At 40.4% G+C, this 24782-nt stretch overlaps 1 protein-coding gene across 1 annotated transcript in view; it reads left to right on the plus strand.

Annotated features, from left to right (window-relative positions):
- The window catches only part of SHANK2 (SH3 and multiple ankyrin repeat domains 2), a 208203-nt gene that overhangs the window by 85228 nt on the left and 98193 nt on the right, over positions 1 to 24782 (plus strand). The window contains exons 6-7 of the mRNA XM_086948018.1: positions 7972 to 8102; positions 23972 to 24083. Of these exons, the coding sequence (XP_086804144.1) occupies positions 7972 to 8102; positions 23972 to 24083 (243 nt within the window). The remainder of the gene's footprint in view (positions 1 to 7971; positions 8103 to 23971; positions 24084 to 24782) is intronic.

Raw genomic sequence — 24782 nt, forward strand, 5'->3', positions numbered from 1 at the left:
ATTATCTAAGCAAAAAGAAAATCTTATAGGAAACTATTAAATATTTGTTCTCTAATTTCCTGTAGGATACTTGGCTAAATGTCAGGTGGCTTTAGGATTCCTTACTTTTAGCCTTGATGTCTTATACTGTCTTTGTAGGGCATGCTACTTTCAAATAGGAAATCCTTAAAAGATTACAGTAAAGTTATCCTTTAAGTTTTCATCCCAGATTCACCAGGGAATCCAGGGGGGTTGTGTTTCTTCTTCACAACTGCCTACCGGCGGCAGTGACCAATGTCACACACAACACTCAGGGCAGGTGCATCGTGCTGGAGAGCTCACTGGAACGTATCCAGTACAATATTATTTGCTTCTGCATCCATCTGTCCTCACCATGCATCCAACCTCGCTGAAGACTCTTGGGGACCTCCTCTCAGGCAATAACGGTATTAGAGGGATATCTTCAACCAGCCGCTGCAGGTAATAGCGTTGGGGCCGGCGGGCGGGGTTGATTTAATTTTTTCTGAAATGTGTCCTTGTGGTCCTCTCTCGAAACTTGCCCCCAGCCATACTCACCGCCCCACTGTTCTTACCTGCAGCCGCTGGCCACAGCTGTCTTTAACGATATTATTGACCCAAATGACTGGAATGAGCCTAATGGCCTTATTACCAGACATAGCCGGGGTTCGAGGGACTGGACAAAGTGATTCGTGGTGGGTGGGGTACCCCTAGAGAATCAAGAATCACTCATGCTTTGGCTGCTCACGGCTCCTTCGCCTGCATAGAAGACTTGATTTCTGATCCTGCTTAGGGGGATAGCAGAACATGCAGGGGTTTACTGCTTCAATTAGGTCTGTGCCCCAGTCGTGCCCCCGTTGTCTGGCGTCTTAACATATGGTTCCGCGGGATGAGAAGTACACTGACTGCCTGTCGGCCGAATTTCAAACCTTCCACAAGGCTAACTGGCGCTCTGTTGACTCTGCCAAGACCTTATGGGAGGCGGGCAAGGCATATATAAAGGGTGTAGCTCACTCCTTCATCCAGGGAGGAGATCGCAAAAAGCATCACCAAATGGTCAAGCTTGATACCACAATAACGTGTGTAGACCACAGAGACCCAAGAGCGATTACAGCCTTGGAGCGACACTTGGTGGAACTCAACAGGACATCACTACACCAGCTGTGTCTGGATGAAGCACGCAAATGTTGGATGGCATCTACGCGCCGGGTATATGAATGGGGTGATACGTTGAGTAAGCTGTTATATTAGCTTGCCATGCACCAAGCAGAAAACAGGATGACACCCCGTTTTACAGGGAGCTCCGGGGCATGGGTGTTAGACTCATAGGGGATTTAAGAGGTTTTTGCACAGGAGTATAAGGTGCTACACGCTCATAAACCATACACCAATGCCGTCACAGCAATCCTTTGGTGGATGAGTTCCCTCTACGCCATCTATCTTCTCAGGATAAAACTGCTGTGGACCGAGATATCACTGCAGAAGAAATTCTGGATGCATTAGTAGATCTCAACCCAGGGAAAATTCTGGGACCAAGCCGCTTTCCTGTGGAGTTTTATCGCAAGCTTGGCTCCCATTTTGTCCTACTTCTCCTCAAATTATACACCAAGGCAATAATGCAAGGCCAGTTCTAACCTGAGATTGACCAGACCATTATTTCCCTAAACTGGATCACACTCCAACCACTAATGCCGATTTTCAGCCCATATCCTTCATTAACAGCGTGCTAAAACTGAATGTAAGATTCTAGCTAATTGACTGCTGAAGATCCTCCATGTCATGGTCCACCCCTTACGAATTCCCTGATGTTGTACCAGACACTGCATACGTCAAGTACATATACCACACTCCTGTTTCAGTACACTTGAAGGCCCTATGGCTCTCCTGCTACTAGATTTTGAAAAACCTTTCAATGTGATTGATTAAACTTATATTGATGAATTGCTTGGTGGTATGAGTCTCAGACCTCGTTTTCGGGCATACATCAGAGTACTCTTCGCGGGCATTCAAGCCTGGGTATGGGTCAATGGTGTCCTATTGTACACCCTCTCCTGTGTGGAGAGGCCCTCAGCAGGGGTGCCCATTGTCCCCTCTTTTGTATGACCTTGCCATCGAGCCCCTGATGGTGTGGATTCCGTGTGACGCTCAGGTGTGGGGATTCGACTGGATGCTAGCAATGGAAGATTGAATAGCTTTATATGTGGTTGATGTCCTCTTATGTTTGTCCAAACCAGCTGCAACGGATCCTAGAATACTAACAACTCCTTAATGGTTTTGCGAAGCTCACAGGGCTTTAGGTAAACTGGGGTGTAAATCTCTATAAGTACCAATAAAAGAGGACCATTGGAATGTAGCACGGCAATCCATAATTCTGGTGTGGCGAGTTTGCTGCCACTACTTCGGAGTACATATATCATGGGAACAGGATTTGGTATTGAGCCTGAATATCGCCCCTGTGATGCGCAGAACTTATGTGGACCTCTCCCTATTGTTTCATGTCCCGCTCCACCCCATGGGTAGGATAGCGTTGTGCAAAATGAGGATTTTGCTCAGATTCCTCTATGCATTCCAATACTTCCCCATTCACATTCTATAAACATAGTTTGATTCATTCCTGGCCATGGGTCGCAGATTTGTTTGGGCTTGAGGGGCACACAAGTTTGTTTTTGGGTAGTGCAATCGAGCAATGTACAACGGAGAGAACGCCATGGCGGACATACCACTAAGGGTACCCCTCAATGGGTGGCGCATCTACTACCCATTTATGACTGGCTGCATGGGGGAAGGGATGATCCAGCCTACAGAGGTAAGTTGGCCCTGCTGGGTCTGGACAGGGATCTTCACGTCTCATCTGGAGGCTCAATTCCCCCTGGTGTCCCGGAGGTCCCCCAGGAAGCATGGGAGGGTGACCCTCGGTGGTAGGGATGGGATTGCAAACTTACTAGGGAAATCCCACTCTGGGTGAGTAGATGATTGTCTCAGGTCTCCTCCTTGGGGGGAATTCAAAGGGTGGGACTTTATTGGGTTGTCACGTCTTGGTTTCGTTTGGGGTGGTCACCATAGGAAATCCTTCCAAGAACTCCAGATGGAATTTCAGATGTCATTCTCCAAATTATGTTGTTATCTACATCTCAGGCACGCACTACATGCTCACAGTGATGAGCTTCAGCATCTCCCAAAATACAGACCCTGGAAAACAAAATCATCACAGGCCACTTGGGTAAGGGTAGGATATCCCAGATTTATAGATCCCTTGTGATACACTCACCAACCTCACTACGTTGGCTGGTAGAATGGTGGGAGGGTTGGATAGGGCCTCTCGATGAAGCAGACTGGTGTGACGTCTACATGGCTCATCGCACCCTAGCTAACTCAGCCAAAGTCTGCTTTATCGAATTTAAATACCCCCATCAGGCCTACATAACCCCTCTCTAACTGTGTGACAGATACCCTGGCATATCATAGGTGCGAGAACCCAGAAAAGGATTTTTCCATGTTGTGTGGCAGGACTTTGGTCAGCCTGGGCACTTTGCTGGCTGAACTCAACATTGCGCCCTATTGCAAGTCCTCTGTGGCCCCTTCGCTAGAGGTGTGTACAAAGGGGATGGATTGGTGTTTAAACTAGAGGAGATGATTTATGTAGCCAGGGGGTTCCCCTGCAAATATGATAGAGGCTAGAAAAAATACCGGGACTACAATGGGTTGTCGAACTAACTACCATTCATAGCTTCTATTGTTTACGTGGGAGAGTTATTTTGTGGGACTTGTTCCATCTCCTTGGGAGATCAATGCAGCTCTTTGTGTCCAGTCTCTTACTGTAAAAGGCAAAGAGATTAATGTTAACCTGAAAAATGTAAAAAAAAGTTTCTATTAAGAACTATATATCCTTTCAGTTGTCTAGCATATACTTTTCCTATTGTTCACATTCTAATAGGAAATCTATGGAATGCAGTAATATTCATGTAAGACTCAAGAAGAACAAGCATTGACAAAGCTAATAGATCTCGCCTTTTAAACGCAACGTTGACCTATTGGCTTTAACAATGCTGTTTGCTGATGCTGTTCCACATTGACGAAAAGAAAAAATGCGTGTTGAACGGTGCTAAATAGCATCAGCGAAAGAAAAAGAAAGCAATTGTTATGATAAATGCACTTGCATGGATCCACACACATACCCACATATTTGTTATGATGCATGATGCTAGGGCGGCAGAGTGAGATGACGTATACACATGCATGCATCACCGAATGCGCATGCGCTGTACACACGATGAAACCGCCATTTTCTTTTCTTTCAAGATGGCAGGCCCCTATTATAGAGCAGTAAACAAAAGCATCTGGTAAAAAACGAGTGGCCAGCAACAATGGCAGGGCTCTCCCAAAATTATTTTTAAAATTACACAGCCAGGAGAGGTAGCGGAGTAAAGGAAGAGTGCTTAGTAGGGGGAGAGAAGGAAGTCAGCCCTGGCGGGTGACAGGAGCCTAGGGGGTAGCGTAATAGCAGAGCAGAGAGTTATTTTTTTGTTTTAAAAGCTGGTGCAAGAACCAATGAAATATGGGAAGAAGACGCAACTTTATCAGATACAAATGAGGGAAGAGGTAGGCTAGATCCATCAAGCTGATGTTTTAGTTTTTCCTACCGCTAGCATTTGCTTTTGTTGAAAATGTTTTGATGCCGGAACCATCCCTTGTTCAGTTTTTTTCTGGCTTTTACTTCAAAGTCACACAGGGAAAGGATAGTTTTTGCACTGTTTGTAGGTGGGCTCAGATTTATGTGTTTCAGTATTTGAGCAATTTTATTGGAACGTTGCAGTAGCTTATTGAACTATTGTTTCAACTTCGGCCTACTTATGTGTATCTTCACCTGGTTGAAAGCAAACATTTTCTTCATTGCATAAAGCTTGTAGGTACAGTTTCATCCATTCTGTAGATCAAAGGGAATTGAAAGAGGTCAATATCAACGATACACTATACATTTCTTGCTTAACCCTACCAGGCATTGCTGGTGGCATAGCTTTTTTTGCACAGTAAAAGTCTCATGGCTGCAATGAAACTTATAAATCAAATGGGACATCACACATTTCTTGCTGGTTGCATGTTGTCTATCGAATACTTATCAAATAATTTCTGCAGGGTTTACAGATAGAAATTTCAGAAGTGGTATTCACGTATAACTCCGATGTAGGTAAACTCCAATTTACCACTTCTTAAATACCGAATCATACCGATTCGGTATTTAGGAAGTGGTAAAATGGAGGGGGGGGGGATGTAGGTATTTCAGATTCGGTAAATACCGAATCGTTAAGATTCGGTATTTACCGATTCTGTAAATACCGAATCGGTAAAGCCCATTGAAGCCCATAGGAATCAATGGTCATTACCGAATCGGTATTTACCGATTCGGTAATTACCGATTTCTGCAAGGGTGCAGGGGGTGTCACTTTGACACCCTCTAGCACCCCAATTCCGGACTTGTGTGCCATGTGGCACACAGACATGCCCTAAGGGCATGTCTGTGTGTCACATTGCACAGGTGTGCATGCACAGATGTGCACGCACACCTGGATTCGGTATTTTACCACCCTATTGGATTGAGTGGTAAAATACCGAATCTTAAAGCCCTGTGGCACTCTGACATGTGCCAGCTACATCTGCATTTACAGAATCTGTATTTTACCGAGTCTGTATTTACCGAATCGGTAATTTTACCGAATCGGTAAATACAGAATCGGTAAAATACCGATTCTGTAAATGCATGCCCTACATCTGTAAAACGTAATATCGGTGGGAAACGGCCAAATTCGGCCGTTTCCGACCGGTATTAGGGCTCCTACATCGGGCCCTAAGAATTCTGTCTGCTGATCATTTTGTTGCCAAATGTAATTTATTTCCTTTGTGAATATTTACATGTGTGGACAGACTTGCAACCTATTATGAAAGTGTTGTAGGTAGCCTTTGCCACTGACTTTCGTGTCTTCGACAAGTTTGATATGTGTTGATAGGTAATTTCTGAACCAACTTACTATTTATGTACTTGGTATGTTAAATGAGATGGTTGTTCATTTGGGTTGGATGACAATGTAGGTCTTGGTACGTAACATTACACAGGTGTTAGTATAGAAAGTGGTGCTTGTTACTGGTATAAGACGGCTGGTATGGGTGTTACAGGTTACACATTTTAATGGTAGTGGCATTAACTACTGATTTTATGTGAACATGAACATTGCATAGAACATTCTTCTTAATATTTGATGATTCCACAAATTGAAAGAAGATTGACTTACTACATTTGGATAAGCATCCCTCCTAGAGTGTATCTTGCCACTACTTCATCGCTACTTACCAGAGCAAATCGAGATTTGCGCAGGAAAGTAAATCTTAATTCAAGACTTCCTGCTCCTACGTCTTACATTATGTCTGTAGAAAATCTCTGACAGTTTCCTGCATAAGCGAGCCCGAACTCTGAGCTTTAATATTCATCAAACAGTATCCGTTTTTGGCGCTTGTAGATGATGCTTTTTGCACACCTACGGGAAAACACTGCACACAACTGCGTACGGCTCTGTGATTCCCTACCCCTGGGTAGCTTCAGGCATTTACAAAATGGAAGCGGGCCGTCCACTTTCGTAAGGGGTTGCCCGAAACACTGGAATTGACTCCACTATTCCATTCTCCCAACCTTCAGCAGGCTACTTACCTTTAGCCATTTCCAGTGCAGAGAAATGTTAGATGGTATTACATGAAAATTCATAAGTCACGCTTGCTTTTATGCATTATAAATGGCTTGTTTGCTGCAGAAATGTGTTCATCAGTCAGCGAGCATGGGTCCCTTAATACCTTAATGATAAGTAGACAAATAAAAAATATTTAACACTTTTCATAGGCTGCTGTCCCCTGCATCAGGAGTGTAATTACAGTGATAGTGAATGAATATTGATTGTGCTATTTGTACCCTGCCCTGCCACCAGTGAAAGGGTTCTATTATAGAAGTGAAAGGGTTCTATTATATCCTTAGAACCCTCCGTAGTGGGCTCTACCTCCCATTAAATGCCCACTCCAGCGTAAAACCTTTTACAAGGGAGTGGGCCTTTAATGGCCGGTAGAGCCCGCTACAGAGAGTTCCAAGGCTATTAGAACATTCCGCCCCTTAAGGACAGAATGTTCCAATTTATAAAATCAAGGCCTCACAGAGCACAAGGGGGTTGAAATCCCCTCGGGCTCCGTGAGACCTTTGTTCAACATTAGAATGTTTATTCTCCAGCCTTCTACCGGTCATTAGAAGCCCAGAGCACTCCATTGTTTTCAATTGAGCTCCCAACATTCCAATGCTCTAATAGCCTATAGCCATTCTACTTCGGGCTACACTGGTTGTTAAAGGCCCTTTCCCTCGTTATAGGCCATATTCTGCGGCTCGGGTCTATAACTCGGTCTATAACTCGGTCAATAACTCTGGTTCAGGGCCTTTAATAACGGGTACAGCCCCAACAGTGGACTATATCTTTGAGTCATAGTAACATACATATTGGTGATCGCTGATACTTATAGGATATGACATGGAGCGTCTGTGTGCAATGTACCACATCTAACGAAAAAGCTATTTTTTGTAATCAAGATGTGAACGAGTCCTGGACTGGCACACCGTTTCTAAAAGATTTTCTCTCCGTTTCTACATAGATATGCTCGCTTTACATGTTGAGGGTTGGAAGAGGAGGATTGTTTTTCGAATCAAACTAAGTAAACAGAAACTGCATGAGAGTATAAATCTTGAAAGCATGCATGGTATGCAAAAGCATCAGCAAGTGCTCTGCTTGCATGCCCTTGGAAGCCCTGCTCAAGCCTTGCCTGGCACAACACACCGCCCAAAATATTTCTTTTGCATTTTGTTCCATTGACCATTCTCCGCTAGCGCAGTTGCTTTGGACGGCTAGAGCAGCAAACCATGAGTACTGAAGTGCTGTTTCAATTGTCTTACAGATAAAGCAGATGACAATGCTCCAGGCTCCAAGCCCTTAAAGCCTTTGGAGAATGTAACTGTGGACTCCAGAGTGGCCACCATCAAGCAGCGTCCCACCAGCAGATGCTTCCCCTCCACGACAGACATGAACGTGAGTATGTGGCTGGAGGTGGGCCGTCGCACAGGCAGGCGGCCATCTTGGGCCGTTTGGCACAGTGTGGCGGAGGAGCGCAGGCTTTGTCAACACAGGCATGGTCGACCACTGAAGGTTAAGGCTAACATGTTCATGCATGTTCAATGTTTACAACTGCTCCTGGAAAGGCTGTTTGGGTCACCACCCCCAGCATTCCCTCTGTTCATGTGGTGGACCAACACAACCCATGTTCTTGTTATCATCAGCTTCTCCCCCACAGGAGGCCGCTGGACAACCTCGGCTTCTGTGAAGAAATAGTTTTTGATATATCTCTGACGTGTGGTCAATGGATCTCATCCTCACTACCAAATGTAGACTCAACCGGGGGTTTATTTCAATATATTTATTTATTCTATGCACAACTAATTCACCTTATCACCAGATTCCACAGGTCACCCCTCCATAGTCGATACTAGTTTAATGATCTGCTGTGCAGAAGCACATTTCAGCTAGAAGATGCGAGTCACTCTATCCTTTCCCTTTAAGTGTATTTACTTTAATGTAGGTCTTAAATTAGTTAGGGGTGTGGTCCGTGATTTTGTTAGAAAATTTAAAATACACAAAGGTCTCAAGGGTATCTCTGAGCCCGCACCATTCTGGCCAGGGACAGTTCCCGTCTCAATAAGTGCAGAACAGAGGTGCCTAGGATTGCGGCATTAACGGTGAGTACAGGTACCACCTTTTTCACCTTTCCCCTATCCAACTCCATGGTCTGCCTGACCCTGCTTCCATCCTCACCACCATGGATTCTGACTCTCGTCAGCCTGAGTCTGCCTAAATCTGCTTCCTTGACCCTGGAAGCTTGTTGCAGACCCTTGATTGCCATCTTGCCTCAGATCTTGAGTAATCCAGACGCTTTCTTGGGACTTTCAGAAGTTTTGCTGCCGGAATGATCTGTTTAATTGGAATAGCCAGAATAAATCAGTGACATCCCTGCAGGAGTTGAAATAGTATTGCCCCGGCTGAATATCCTATAGCATTGCATTTTTCCTAGAAATGTATGATATTTTTTTCTGGACATGTTGCTCATTTTTGAATTGACACTCTAGTAGACCAGTGTAGGGCAGAATATAAACATGCCCGACCGGGCAGAAGTTTACTACTTTATGCTTTAGAATACATTTCTGGCTTTTTTTTTAATTTACAAAGTCTTCGGGTGTATTTCTAGAATACAGGAGTATCTGTAAAATTATTTTATGAATTCTAGTTCTTTCTATGAGAGTGCTTATTTAATTGTGTAACTGAAAGAGGTGTGCATTTGGTTTATGCTGGTGCGAGTGCATTTGAAAAAAATGTATCGGAAGAGGCCCCTTCTCGTAGGCCCATGACAATTACTTTTTTGAGGTGGATGGGGGTTTATTTCCTGCCGGATAACCTCTGCTGCTCCCATTAAAAGGAGTAAATGTGTGCCTGTGTGCGGGTGGAAAGATGCTTTGCACAGGGCTGTGGATACCACCTTCTCGCAAGGTTACAGGTGTTCACATACTTTTTAAGGCATCACCGCCCTGGAAAGCCTGCTACTCACTCCTGTGAGCATATCTGCTCACCTGTAATATATGTGTGTATTTCTTAAAAGCTCTTTAGTTTGAGAGCATTGCTTTTTGAGCTTAAAAGTTTTGAAATCCAAAGCATCCGATTTGAAGTGCACCTTATGTTTACGTGTGGCAATAGGCTTCAGTGTTGTGCCCTTCAAGGACAATCCATAAATTCACCTTTGCACCCTGAGCTGTGCTGAGGGCACGTGCCATTCACAGAGAGACCCTAACACGTCAGAGAGTGGTATTTCTCTCAGACTACCCACTGGTGACAGACACTCTACTGTAGCCAATCACACTATTTCAGAGCGCCTATTTCTAATTTGTTTGCCTCTGATATGACACCCTCATAAATGCCAATTATTTTCCCTAATATATTTCTTATTTCCCATTATAACCTCTAATGTTTCTAGGAGTTAATCTTTTCTCTCTGAGGTATTTGATTTATCTGCCTTGTTTCTACAGACTTAGCACCACAACCGAGGTCACTGGTGACCACGTTTTTGGTAACCAGATTTCTAAAATCCTAATCATAGCTTCAAGGTACAGTGACACTCATAGATATTAACTACTTTTTCATGCAGTGCTACATTATATACCTCCTCTGAATTATATTTCAATTACTATATCACTGTGTAACTACAATGCAAGGTAAGTATAAAAAATGAATGCCATTTTTTATAGGGTACGGTAGATGACATAAAGGAAAATATATATACCTCTCGTGATGCACTGAAGTGCTGTAAATAATGAGTATTTTTTTTACCCACTGTAACCGTACTCAAGTTGCCAACATCTGAAAGATAAAATGCTATGTAGGCCTTGTCTGGATTTAGACTTGTGGACCACATCAGATGTTAACAGTGAGTGTTTACTCACTGAGCCATCTAGACAGCAATAACAACAGTATTTTAGTAAATCTCTCCATCGAAATACCTATAATACATCATCAGTTTAAATCACATTACATATAATGCATTCCTTCTCCTTCATTAATTTAACTTTCTGTGCTTAATAGTATAGATTTAATTCATTCCATTCACTCAGTAATCGGATTCGTACTATTACTTCACTTGTTTCTCACTTTACTTAATCTTTACCCTAGGTGTGAAACTTAGTTTGTTGTAACCTTAAGCTGTCACTGTACCTAATTATAGCAATAATCATTACTATAACTCGAGTCCCAAAATTTTAGGTAATGCCTACTGCTGTCTTTGCAAATATTTCATAGTGGCATTTGTTTTACTTCTTTTGAAATATATAAAAATAGGAATGTCTCTCCAAGTGGTTACTTTAAACCCTTGTAATAATTTTGTTTATATGTTTTTCCAGTTTTTCACTGAGATTATAATTTAGTATTACTTATTTTTGTCATAATTCTGTAAATTAATTTTAAAAGTTTTTATATTGTAGTTAATTATGTGTTTTAAATGTAATTTTATTATTTAATCAAATATTGAATACTAAGGACGCTGAAACTCAACCCTAAATTAATTAATGTTCTTATTGATTTATTTTGCTAGTTTACTTTCAATTATGATTTGGCAATTTATTTTGCATTAATGAGAGCAAGTCCTTCCATTACCTGATTTTAAATTAAATTAACTCTGTTGTTCAAGTTCTTTGTTGATACTTTTTAAAAATAAGGTTTTAAAATGTTTTACAAGTGTATTGGTAAACTTTTTATCTGCTACTATTAACCTAACTTATAAAATGTTAATTTGCTTACCGTCGAATTCCTAATAGGTGGTGCAAAGTGACGGATTCAAAGTAATGACAGTTCAATTAATAGGATAAGCAGACGTAATGGTGTCGAAGTAATATTTAACAATTAATAGGGAGCACTAATGTCTTCTGTGAAAGGGAAGAGTTCCTTCACCAGTCTGATGTTCTTAGTCTGAAAATTAAATAAATCTTGCCAACTAAATATGAAAAAATCGAGACTTATATTTTTGTGCCTGTACATGTGAATCTGAACAAAGGTGTGGGCTTTTAATAAGTAGAGATATTGAGTTCATTATTAGTAGAATTGTAATACCAAGTTAGGAGGGAACAAGAGGTTCTGCTGAATTAGGATTACAAACTGTGCAGGGAAACCCAAACATCGAATACTTTCCCACTTCACATTTTGCCAGGGAAAAGCTGTTGGAATGGGGAAAGTGTCCGGAATGAGGGTAAAACCCCAGAAATCCGAGTGGAAAAACTTGTTCTCATGATTATCCCTCATTCCAAGTGTCAAAATACATGATCTGAAGGGAATTATGTTCCCACAGAATGAGTAATTACCTGATGGGATGTAGAAATTCCAATCTGATTTGCCCACAACTTGCAGTGAAGGGCATAGTACATTATAAAGTAGTTCATTTCAGTTAGAAACAGTGGTAAGGAATGCTACAAGCAGGAAAGCCCATATCGACTCAAGGTACTATTCTTACCTTTCAAAGCGTAACACCATCACTGAAGGTGGACATTAAGTGACGGACAAGTGATGATGCCCCGTAACTAAGACTTCTGAAATATTCTTGCCAAGGAATGAATTGAAGTATGCAGAGTAGGAAATTAACTATCTTTTTTTAATAGCTGGAAAAAGATTTTAAAAATGCTGATTTAGCTCTGTCCGCAAGAGTAAGATATATTGTACCAGAATATGTTTCTAAGATAACAAATTACTGTATGGAAATAAGGACTTTTGCAACAATTTATGCAGGACAACTTATTTAACATGATGAAAATGGTTCTACATTAACTATGCTTCAAGGAAAACAGCTACTGTTTATCTGCTGAGCTACTGGACCCTGTAAAAATAAATAGCCTAAAGCCAAGTTAAACCTGCAAATAAAAGTCTTAATTCATTTTCCAGCCTACTTAAAGTAAAAATAATTTTGTTCTGTGGTGAAAATTGTGTACCAATGGGGGGGACGTTTCAGAAGCAGGCTGCCAAACTTGCCCTCAACCTTCTTAATCCTGCCACACTGGTTTCTTCTTGGTACCAAGATGAAATGTAAAGCTTTTAAGGGTCCACAAAGCATCCTGGGGCAGAGGCCCTATATTTCTGCTGAAGCTGGTACTCAATGCATGCCAACTCAGCTTTTCCATCAATAGGCGCTCCTCGGAGCAGCAAGGGAATATAACTGGGAAGAGGATCATTGCGCATTCAAGGATCTAGACTGGAATAGCCTCAGCTTCATCCTGAGATTCTAACCCAACTGCAAGCTTTTCAGGAAATGTATGACAACTGAACTGTTTCAAGCACAGCTGACTTGCCTGAGCTTCAATTCCACCTCTTATATTGTGTATATTTGCCCCTGTGGCTAGTGCTCTGATGTAGCTAAAAGAAGGAATGTAGCGCTTTGTATAACTTTGAAAGTTACAATAACCAAACGCACATGGGTAAATGTAGACCATGCATAATTACACATATGTAAATGCTTTCAGTAGTGATTACTCATAGAAAGCTTCCCAACAGTAGTTTGAAAGTTTGGGAGAATTTCCCAACACTCATTTAAACATACTTCAGGAGTGTATTAGAAACCCTGGGGGTAATTGTTACTCACTAGAGGCTCTATGTAGACAGTGAATATCTTCCCTGTACTGGTACACAGTTAGTTGCTCAAATATCCGTTTTTATTTAAGTTCCTTGTATACAGTGTCATTCCCTTAGATGCTCCTGGAGAATTCAATAGAAGGTGTACAGTGAAGAAGGAATTTATGAAATAAGTGGAGAGCATGTGTTCGTGGTCTTAGTGGCCTGGACTGAAGAGAGCTAAAGATGCTCACCCAGAGGCTGACAGCTGTTGCCAGAGTGCAGAGGTGCCCCATGTCTGCTGCTGGGAAGGGAGCCATATTTAAATATTGTCCCGTGTGCAGAATCCTGATAATAGATGGTGTTTAAATGCACTCCCTTTGATAACAAACCCAAAGCATGGTCTGGGCTAGCCTTAGCCAGCCTCTGTCTGAGTGGATTAAAACAGGAAGAACACACAGTTTTATTTTCTTTTAATGGCCGAAGTTTAATACTACTATAAAATACCTAGGAATAACTTATGAATACCGCTGTTAAAGGAGAACAGAACATCCAAATTACCACTTTTTTAGCGTGGTGTGATGAAAAGACTATATGAGGATTAGCTTGTAAAGGCTATATTTAAGAAAAGAGTAAGACATGTGTGTTTACATACAGGCTGTGAAGCCTAGATTATAGAGCCTGATCAAACGAATATATGTCCTTTGAATGGGGAATTTTATAGAATTGTATACTATCTATTCCTTTGTATAGCACGTTATTTCATAATTGCATTTTGTACAAAAGGTTTACAAATATATTTAGGCTCGAAAGGAAATGCCTACTTTTGCCTGATCACCCCAAACATTTACTGTTGGTTTTTCAACTCTGAAATTACACTGGGACCAGCCAGCCAGGCTCCGTACTCTGACCCTTAGACGTATATGTTTTATTGGCAATCTGCCTTTGAAAGGCAAATGGTAGCCACGCTAGGAAGAAGCTGCTTAGGCAGACAGGTTGGCATTCCAGGCATAGAGGGAATACCTGTGTCAAACTGGTTTTACAAGGGGGTAAAGTCCCCAGGTAGCCAGACCTAGAAAGCTCCACATAGAGAGAAAGGTCTCACCATGTTGGGAGTAGGCAGAATAGTGCGCAATGGGATAGATAGATGCCACACTACCCTGGAAGTAGTCATCAGGTAGAAAAAACATAGCAGACCATGGGCTATTTGGATGCCACCGCTCCCTAGGCATGTAGTGGGCATAAAGGAGGCACACACATCTCAGATCACTAATGTCTAAGAAAGAGGACCGAAGAATGACTGCCCTACTGCTCCCTGGACCCTGCAAAGATAGACTGCACCAAGTTCAAGTTCAAGCATTTGTATAGCGCACTGCTCACCCAGAGGGTCTCAAGGCGCTTGGGGAAGGGGTTCATTATTTGTCGAACAGCCAAGTTTTAAGATCTTTTCTGAAGGAGCTGTGGTTTTGGGTAAGACGGAGGTGAGTGGGGAGTGAGTTCCAGGTCTTGGCGGCAAGGAAGGAGAAGGATCTGCCGCCCATGGTGGATTTACGGATGCGCGGGACCGCGGCAAGGGCTTGATTGGACGATCTTAGTTGGCGGGTGGGTTTGTAGAAGGACAGGCGAGTGTTGAGGCATTCGGGTCCTAGATTGTAGAGGGCCTTGTGTGCGTGGGTGAGAAGGCGGAATGTAATTCTTTTGTTGACGGGAAGCCAGTGGAGGTCTCTTAGGTGTTCGGTGATGTGATCCTGGCGAGGGAGGTCTAATATGAGTCTCGCTGATGCGTTCTGGATGCGTTGGAGTTTTTTCTGGACTGCACCTGCTGCTAATGAGGCCCGGCAAAGAGAGGCCTGTGCATGCAGATCCACGCTTGTGGAAGAGTTGCCTACAAGTACCAGACATAAGGGGTAACTTCCAGAGTTACAGCCAAAGAGCCATAAAGCTGAGAAACATGCCCTCCTGAGAAACCAGTGCCCAGAATCCTGAGCCCTGCTGGATGTCAAGAAGCAGCCATGAATCTCACTAGGTAGCCCCGAGTTCGCAGGACCAGTGAAGGCCATCAAAGTGCAGTTTGATCACCCTGGAAGAAAGTTATTGCCAACTAAAGGTTAAACTGTTTGTGTCAGATATTGACCCCTGAGGGAAAGACAACCACCCAAGCTTGAGTACCAATGAGGTGGCTACAGAAGGGCCTATTGCACCGTCCAAGTATCCCTTGCATATTTAGCATCATGTTCGGCTTGCATCAGGACCACTTCGTTGACTTCAATAGTGGTGCTTCCTAAGGATTTGGTACTGGACGGGAGACAACTAACAGTGACAGGTAACTGCCCCCCTGGATATGTTTGGTCTGCGTGACTCGACCTCTTTCGGAGGTGGCACCCCCAAGAGTTCCAATATAGTTATTTTCAACTTGGCAGTTGTTGGAATCCTAAGCCTCTATCACAGCCAATTACAAGGATTTCTTGTGCTGAGTGAAAAAGTAGGGATTTATTGCTTCTTTTTTAAAATTCATATCTCCAGATCACTACATTCTTGTTGTTTAGGTGTCTGTTGAAAGATAAAAATGTAATGTATTTTTATACATTGATGTCAGATTTTTATTTTGCTGTGTTTTCTTCTTCAATTCAATTCAATTCAATCAATCTTTATTTTGTTGCTTTGCAACATAAAAGATATACAATAAAATACAAAATATCACATCAGGAATCAATAATCAATACTACATTTCATCATAATAGGACACCCTGATATCAATACTACATTTCATCATATTAAGACACACTATTTATGGTTGGAATTTATCACAGAAATTGAATAAATATGTATAAAAGTTTAAAATTCAGATAAAAAATTCATTAAATTGAGTTTATAACGGCCAAGGCAAGAGAAAGTTTAAATTCGCACAACTTAACTGGACATGACTCGTGGTTTAAGCAAGTCCATAAGATAAGCATTTTAAAAAGAAAGAGACACTTTCTGTCTAATAAAATTTACAGCCAATAAGAATTTACTGATTCCGAACACAATTACTTGGCTGGTATCCGTACTTAAGATTCTGCCGGCTTCCTTATGGGAGGTAGAACCAATGTTGTGACACAGAGGGACTATCCATTTTTCCTTGCATTACCATAACTGGGACAAAAAAAACAGTATATGTAAAACGTCCCCCCTTTGGTTATTTGTACACAAGGTGCAGTAATCGCTGTTTGTCTTCCCCCAACTTTTCTCAGTGGCCTTTGTCCTCAGAGTTCCATATCTGTATTTTAAGTACAGTGTTTTGGCCAAAGGTGGCTGGATCTCATCGAGAAATGGTTCAAAAGAAGCCTCATTTTTGGCCATTAAAAATGTTTCGGTTAGGGGGCCATGAGTTCTTGTGTACACAGACTCATGGCTCACATAGGACCAAAATTACAGTTTGACAATTTTCTTAGAAGCCGTAGTTAAAGACTCCGGCTCATTCCAAAAATGGGTTAGTCCTATCTTGGTTAGCCAAGCTTTTACGTGTTTAAACCAAAAGATTTTACTGCCACTGTCTAGATCCAGGACTTCATTCAGGCCATTTTTGTAGTCAATCAGTTCGGGGGTTATCCATAGTCTAACCCATAGTAATAGTGGTCTCAGCGTTACATGATGGTCAGTATGTTTAATATTTAAATCTAGGAATAAAGCTATCAGTGGAGTATTGTTAGGTACTTTTAATAGTCCCCTGATAAACTTATTCTCCTGTATTTCGAAGGTCTTCCTACATACTGGACCCCATAATTCTGCCCCATACAGGGCGGCTGATTGAACCTTGTACCTAAAACCTAAAAATCTCTATTGCTGGGGTAACTGCCTTGTTCACACTTTTATTGTGTCTTTGTAATATTGGAAGACAATTTTGTTTAAACACCAGTTTTGATTTTTCTAGCTGTGGACTCCATCCCATTGACGAATCTAGTAGAACCCCCAAATAGGTAAAGCTATGTTCGTAATCTAGTTTTTGGCCGTTTAGCATTAAATTTCTTTTAAAACTTTTGTGCGGGTTTAGTGCCATATATTTTGTTTTTTTATGTTAATTTCTAACCCTTTTGAGATGCAATATTGCCGGAACCTGTCTAATAAGGTCTGGAGGCCCCGTGGTGTATGTGAAATGAGGATTGTGTCGTCCGCGAAGAGGAGGGACGCTACTCGTTCCCCCCCCAATCGAGGCGAGTCATTATCACAATTCTCCATATAGGCTGCAATATCGTTAACATAAAGGGAGAAAAGGGTGGTTTTCTTCTTATTTGTTGTACTTGGTACTTCTTAATGTTTAGTCACTCCCCAGCAACCCAGGACTGAGCTTAGGTTTTGCAAACTAAGGTGAATGCACCTGAAACTGAATAATGACATTATTACGCAGTTACGTTGCACAACTACGCCATATAATAAGTCACATTCTTACAAAGCTTTACTACTTTTTAATGTTTAATTATTTCTATGACTCAAATTAATAAATATAGCCACTATAATGCTACAAACCCATTAAAAAATGTTTTGAAGCCTAGAAAATGTTGAGCCAGCCCTACTTTCTGGAGCAAAACTACGTGTCCAGGTACTGGCCCTTTCAGTCTCTGAGAAACAACAGAGTGTGCATGAAGACTGTTTATTAGTGATTCATGTACAGGAAAATCTGCTCTGGTACATTGACTGTGCTTTTGAACATCTGCCTGCCTCGCCCAATTACTCTGACCTTCCTGAGTCACTGGTTCCCTCCTGGATGGACAGGTAAGGCGACAACCACTGAGGCGCATGGAAAACTAATAAGGCAAATTAGCAGGACAAACAATCACTGACAAGCAGAACACAAATTTGGAAATATAAGTTAAAGGGTCTATGGACACCCATGCGTGTTGAACTAGAACGGGAAGATTTGGTCAACTTCATTAGAACATTGGGAGGGGTGGGATTGGGAGTGCTTCTTAGTGGAACAAGACAGCTAATATCAACCCTGCTAAAGTAGGTTGGAGGTAGTGTAGAGTACATGCTCATCCAGTAATGTACTCACAGCTGTGACTTCCGAAAGTTGGGCCACTAAAGTACTGAAAGTGGCACTGAGGGTGATTGTAGCCATGCTTCCGAAGTTCTGAGGGCATGGCCTAGGATCCCCGTGCTATCATTTTCATTAGAAGAGCTGTGTCATTACGAGACAGGGAGCAACCATATCGAAAATAGTCAGGCCTTTGCTGTCATGAAGTGAGGTAGGACCTAATAATTGAACAAAGGACAAATCTAGCCTTTTTTCAAGTAGAGGAAGTGCTCTCACTAGAAAGATTCTCTTTTAATTAGAGGGCTGTGGATTCTCAAACCATTCCTGAAGGTAGTCTTTCCCCTTCTATAAAAGAGCAGCCTGACCCTAATTGAGCAATGAAGATGTTACTCAGCTACCAGGCATCTCATCTACAAGTGACATTCCAGACTCTGTGTAGATCATTTGTGCTACTACATGAGATGAGCTGATGACGGCAAATGATTTGCTCCTGGTAGCCTGCATGGGACATCCCAGTGGGCCGCAGCTGAATGGGAACTGGACTGTACTGCTATTCTGTGCCAGCCAAGTGAGTGACAAACCAATCTAGTTACATTGAGGCTGTACTGCACCCCTCACACAAGTTACCGATGCTTTGCAGCATCCTATAAAATGATTTTGATTTTTTAATATATTGATCTAATCTTATTTATATACTGAGGACCTGATTCGCAAGGAGCCTCCGCACTTGTGGTGGAGGATCCGTGGTCGTTGCAGGATTTCTAAACTCGTGGTGGAATTTCCGCATTGCATTTTCTCATTGCTGGGATCCCACATGAATGCAGAGAACCCGCGGTGACTGCAGAGCCCCTGCTAAAAGTATGTGATATCAAGCTGCATCTCACCCCTCTCACACTAGCCCCCCCAATTCAAAAAAGCAGCAATCAGCTACAAGAAGCAAAAGCCAGTCCCACAGTGATCTATCAACAACATGTCCTTCTGCTGGTTTATGATAGTCCTTGTGGATGTGAAAATGTGCAGTTTGAATCGAACCGTGAAAGAATGTGAATTCAGCTGTACCTAGATCAATGCCCGTCTCTGTATCAAAAGGACGTAGGCCATCTCCTTTCACGATGGACAGCTCAGAAACCAGGGTTCTTGTGTCTTTTGCTAAACATACTCACAGTGCCTTTTAGTTAGTTTAATTGCTGTGTTTCACAAAATAGTTGTTTGGAGGAGATGTTCACAAGATGGTAGTGTCCACACAGTGTTTTATGGAGGGAAAAGGAGATTACGGCTTCTAGAATAATCGTCGTGCGCTATAATTGGGATAATCTGTGCTTACATTTTGATTTGGTCTTATTATGGATCTGCAAGTGTGGCTTCTCAGATTATCTGTGCATTTTATGAATGATTTTATGAGGCTGCACCACAAAATAAATCCTAGCCTGCTCCTGATTGACATGACATTGTGCCACGTTAGAGGTTGTTATTGATAAACATACATACAGCCTTGGGTACTTAGAATTTATGTTGATTCAGTGCATGGTCATTCACGGCTAGAACCAATAGTTCACATCCTTGAACATCCCATATTGAGTTGACTCACACCTGATGAGGCTTCAGCCCGTGACTTCGCATTAGCCAATGGAATAACTGTAGCTAAGATAACATGGCTCCCTCCTGTATTGGGATATCAATGGTGTTCAGTGGAGTATTTTACCTTCTTTTCAGGCAATGAGATTCTTCTTCAGACTCTTATATGTGTTAAAATATTAAATCACCACATCCTGAAGAAGTCCTGAGCCAGTGTTCTGTTCCAAGGTAGTAATTAATAAGAGCTAAAGGGAAGTGTGACCTCTTCGTCAGACTTACTGAGGTTAGCTTTAAAGGGAAGTCTCATATTATATCTACATTCCCCTGCCTGCGTTCAACACCTTTCAGGGATAGCCATATGAAGGTACCCATGTCAACCACTTCTTTTCCAGTAAACGGCAATTCGACTGAAACATGTCAGACATGTCAGTAAAAACACAGGCATCCACAAAAAGACTATTTACTGCTTCTCAGGGGGAGATTATCTAGCCTACCATTGTTTAAAGACATTACTACAGTTTACGACTCCCTCTGTGACTGTCATGTTTTGAGTGATTATTTTAGGCTGAGTTATGGATCCCTCATTCAACATTCACTCCTGCTTCAACCCACTTGGCCTTTGTAGTTATAGCATGTGAGGCAGATCCTTTGTCTTGGTACATATACCTATGCCAGTGTGTCTTCTTTACCTGCTCCACTAGTGTACGTGTGGGTACGCCTTGTAATAGGATTTAGGCTATAAATTTTTGAACTCTCAATACTTTTTTGAGGCATATGTGGATATAGGACATGGATCCTACAGGAAAATGTACAGAAACCTATCTGATGACTTAATAGAGATTAGGTACAGATTTGTGTAGGTCGGCGAGAATGTTGCTGTACTATTGGTTGGTAGGAGTGGATGTTGCAGTGCCAGTGGTTTACATTTGACGAGGACTACAAATCTCAGGTGGCATAATTCCAAGACTTTCTATTATATTATATTAAAAATAAAGATGCTTGAGAGATCAGTGTCCACAGCACAAAAATGGTTGTGTATTTAGAAGGGCTTTTCCCTATTGGGCTTTTTTTTATCAATGCAATTGTGTACCACCTACTACTGCTGAAAGTGCATGTTAGTACAGGATGTAAAACCACAGATCACTAATCATGGTAAAATAAAAGAGTAAACTTGCGAAAATCGAAATTCGAATTTGAAGTGGAAATAGATGTTTGGCTCCAAGAAATGAGTAATCTTGTGGCATTTGAGAGTCGTACAAACAAAAAGAGTAACTATATGCAAGTCATTAAGTACATGGGATAGATCTGCAGTACAGTAAGAGTTTTATAAAATGAAGACAAATTGATAAATGTCATGATATATAGCGTAGGAGGAATGAAGACGTACTGCCCTTTTCCTCTGTTAACCCTGTTAAAGGTTTGAAGGCACACTGCCCTTTTCTTTAGTTAACCATATTAAAATATATATCATTGTGATAGAGGAGGAGAACAATCAAGGTGTTTTTTTAAATTGGAAGTTAAAATATGCAAAGAAACAATAGGGATAAAATAGGTGTAAGCCGTCAGGATTCAAGTTTTATGCAATTAAACATATTCACTGCATCTTGTGTTTCTCAGTTTGTGTGGAGTCCATGCATACTTTCACTGCTATATTTCTGTTGATAAAAGAATGCATTTTCTGATAGGTATTGTAGTAAATGCATCAGTCTTTGAGTTCATCTATATACCATCTATATACCTATCATCTGTAATGCGAGCTAAGAAGATTATAATGGTAGACAGTCAAAATATCGAGTTGTAAATATCGACTTACCATAATATCGAGTCTGTAATATCGAAGGAGCATAATATCGAAGGCAAGAATATCGTAGGACAGAATATCGACCCAAGGTAAGTAATATCGAAATACTTAATATCGATGTAAGTAATATCGAAGTCAGTAATATCGATAGCATATATATCGATGTTAATAATTTCGATGACACTAATATCGATATTTGTATTATTTTATAGTTTTTTATTATGTATGTGTTATATGTTTAATTTAAGTATTTAAAATAATTACTATTATATGTGTATACATTTTCTATAATAATATAGAAATTTATAAGTAAATTTGATGTTTAGTACCGGAGCGGGTTGTGGGTTTATAGGGGAATAGGGTGGGAAGTAATTTAATTATGGTAAGTTGATTAATAATTAGTAGGATTAATTAATTAATTATAATTATTTGCTAATTAATATTGATTAATTGGGAAATAATTAATTGATTAATTGATATATATTTTCTGTAGCGGGATGTGGGTTTATAGGGGAATAGGGTGGGGAGTAATTTAATAATAATTAATTAATTAATATATGTTTTTAAATATTTATAACTAATTAATTGGCAAATAATTAATATTAATTAGTTAATTAATTTATATAATTTGGTACATATTTTAAATTAGTAATTAATTGGTAATTAAATAATATTAGTTAGTTAATTACATTATTAGAGTAATTTATTTATATATAATTTTTAGTTACTGTTAATTAATTAATTGGGGAAAAATGATAATAATTATTAAATTATATTAATTACAGCTTATGTGCTAATATATTTACTTTATTGTTATTGTTAATTAATTATTAATTGCTAATTAAATAATATTATTTAACTTTGGGTTAAGGAGTATTTTTAGGGTTCAGGGTCATTTTTGGGTTTTTGGGTAAAGGGGTATTTTGAGTGTTTAGGGGCAGTTTTCAGTTTTTGGGTAAAGGGGTGTTTTTAGGGTTCAGGGTCAGTTTTCAGTTTTTGGGTAAAGGGGTATTTTTAGGGTTCAGGGTCAGTTTTCAGTTCATGGGTAAAGGGGTATTTTTAGTGTTCAGGGTCAGTTTTCAGTTCATGGGTAAAGGGGTATTTTTAGTGTTCAGGGTCAGTTTTCAGTTCATGGGTAAAGGGGTATTTTTAGGGTTCAGGGTCAGTTTTCAGTTTTTGGGTAAAGGGGTATTTTTAGGGTTCAGGGTCAGTTTTCAGTTCTTGGGTAAAGGGGTATTTTTAGGGTTCAGGGTCAGTTTTCAGTTCTTGGGTAAAGGGGTATTTTTAGGGTTCAGGGTCAGTTTTCAGTTCATGGGGAAAGGGGTATTTTTAGGGTTCAGGGTCAGTTTTCAGTTCATGGGTAAAGGGGTATTTTTAGGGTTCAGGGTCAGTTTTCAGTTTTTGGGTAAAGGGGTATTTTTAGGGTTCAGGGTCAGTTTTCAGTTCATGGGTAAAGGGGTATTTTTAGGGTTCAGGGTCAGTTTTCAGTTCATGGGTAAAGGGGTATTTTTAGGGTTCAGGGTCAGTTTTCAGTTCATGGGGAAAGGGGTATTTTTAGGGTTCAGGGTCAGTTTTCAGTTCATGGGTAAAGGGGTATTTTTAGGGTTCAGGGTCAGTTTTCAGTTCTTGGGTAAAGGGGTATTTTTAGGGTTCTGGGTCAGTTTTCAGTTTTTGGGTAAAGGGGTATTTTTAGTAAATTAATTATTAATACTTATTGTTTAGTACATATATATTATATCTTTACTGTATATATTTTTATTTATTAATTTTAAACATTATTAGATACTTTTAAATATGTTTATTTTATTTATTAGTGTTATATACTTACTTTTACATTTATATATATAAAAAAAAATCGATATTTTTAACATCGATATTTTTTACAACGATATTATTTTTTCGATATTTTTGTACTTACCATGTTGTAGATAGGATGTCGATATTTTTGCCCTCGATATTGTTGACTCGATATTCTTGTAGGTCGATATTTTTGTGGTCGATATTCTGTCATAGATCCGATTATAATAATGATCGCTAGGATTCCACTTATATGTCCCCTACAGGGAAACGTCAGGTGATTATCTATTATGTGCTCTGTGATCACTTCTCAATGTCACAGAAGAAAAATAAAACATTTCCTCTATCAAGCTTAAAAAACATAGAGTAACAACATCTATTGAGAGCTTTGGTCACAGTGCAGAGATGAACAAGTAAGTACATGGAATAGATAGGAATACGTGGTCTTTGTGTATTCGCTTAGTTGGAGTAACGAGCTGACAATCGCTCAAAATTAATTTGATTGTATTGATGCTGTTCTTTTATTGATTGATCTCTTGTCATTTTAATCCTGTCTGCCTATTTTGTTTTCTTTTTTTGTAGTCAATGTATGATAGACAGGGTATTCCAGTAATGCCACCCACAGTCCCGGGTAGTCCCCAAGGTCCTTTTCTGGGCATTCCTCGAGGCACTATGAGAAGGCAGAAATCCATAGGTAAGACGCAATGTGGTCTGTGAGTTTTGCATGTGTGCTTCGCTTATGTTATGAGCCAACGTGTCAGCAACTGATCAGTGGTGTCTGTGAACGTGTCGCATTGCTTGCAAAATACCTAAAGGCAAATGCAGGTGCAACTTGGACTAATACACTTTCACAAGAAATAATTGCTATCCACAAAAAAACATGAAGAACTATGCAAATCCCAGGCGATTATTGTTTACTGATAAATGTGACGCACTCCACCAAGACTTTTGCCGCATTTCAGTGCCTTTTTATGAAGGACAGTATGGCTTTAAATTACCTACATACCTTTGGTGGTATCCAATCATTATCAATATTTTAACCTTTATGACAGTTTTTTTCTATGCATATAGCCTATTCAAAATAGTCTCTCATCAATACCCTTACAGTAGTTTTACATTTCAAACTTGTTAATATGATCACTATAGATCTCAAAATATGCAGAAACTGTCTACAGTACTCTCTAAAGGATCAAATACCAAATAATATTTGGATCCGTAAATTGAATATAGAAAACGTATCCCTGTCCATGAACCTTTATTAAATATTGTATTTGTTTAATACTTCAGTAATGTTTACTTACAGTGATCCGGGTCAGGTGCTCTTTCTACAAAAATTCTATACAAAATGTACTTTTAAAGTAAAACTTCAAAAGCACACTGTAGACAGTCTTTC

The sequence above is a fragment of the Lissotriton vulgaris genome, unplaced genomic scaffold (genome assembly GCF_964263255.1).
Source record: "Lissotriton vulgaris unplaced genomic scaffold, aLisVul1.2 SCAFFOLD_1445, whole genome shotgun sequence".
In the NCBI taxonomy this organism is placed as follows: Eukaryota; Metazoa; Chordata; class Amphibia; order Caudata; family Salamandridae; genus Lissotriton; species Lissotriton vulgaris.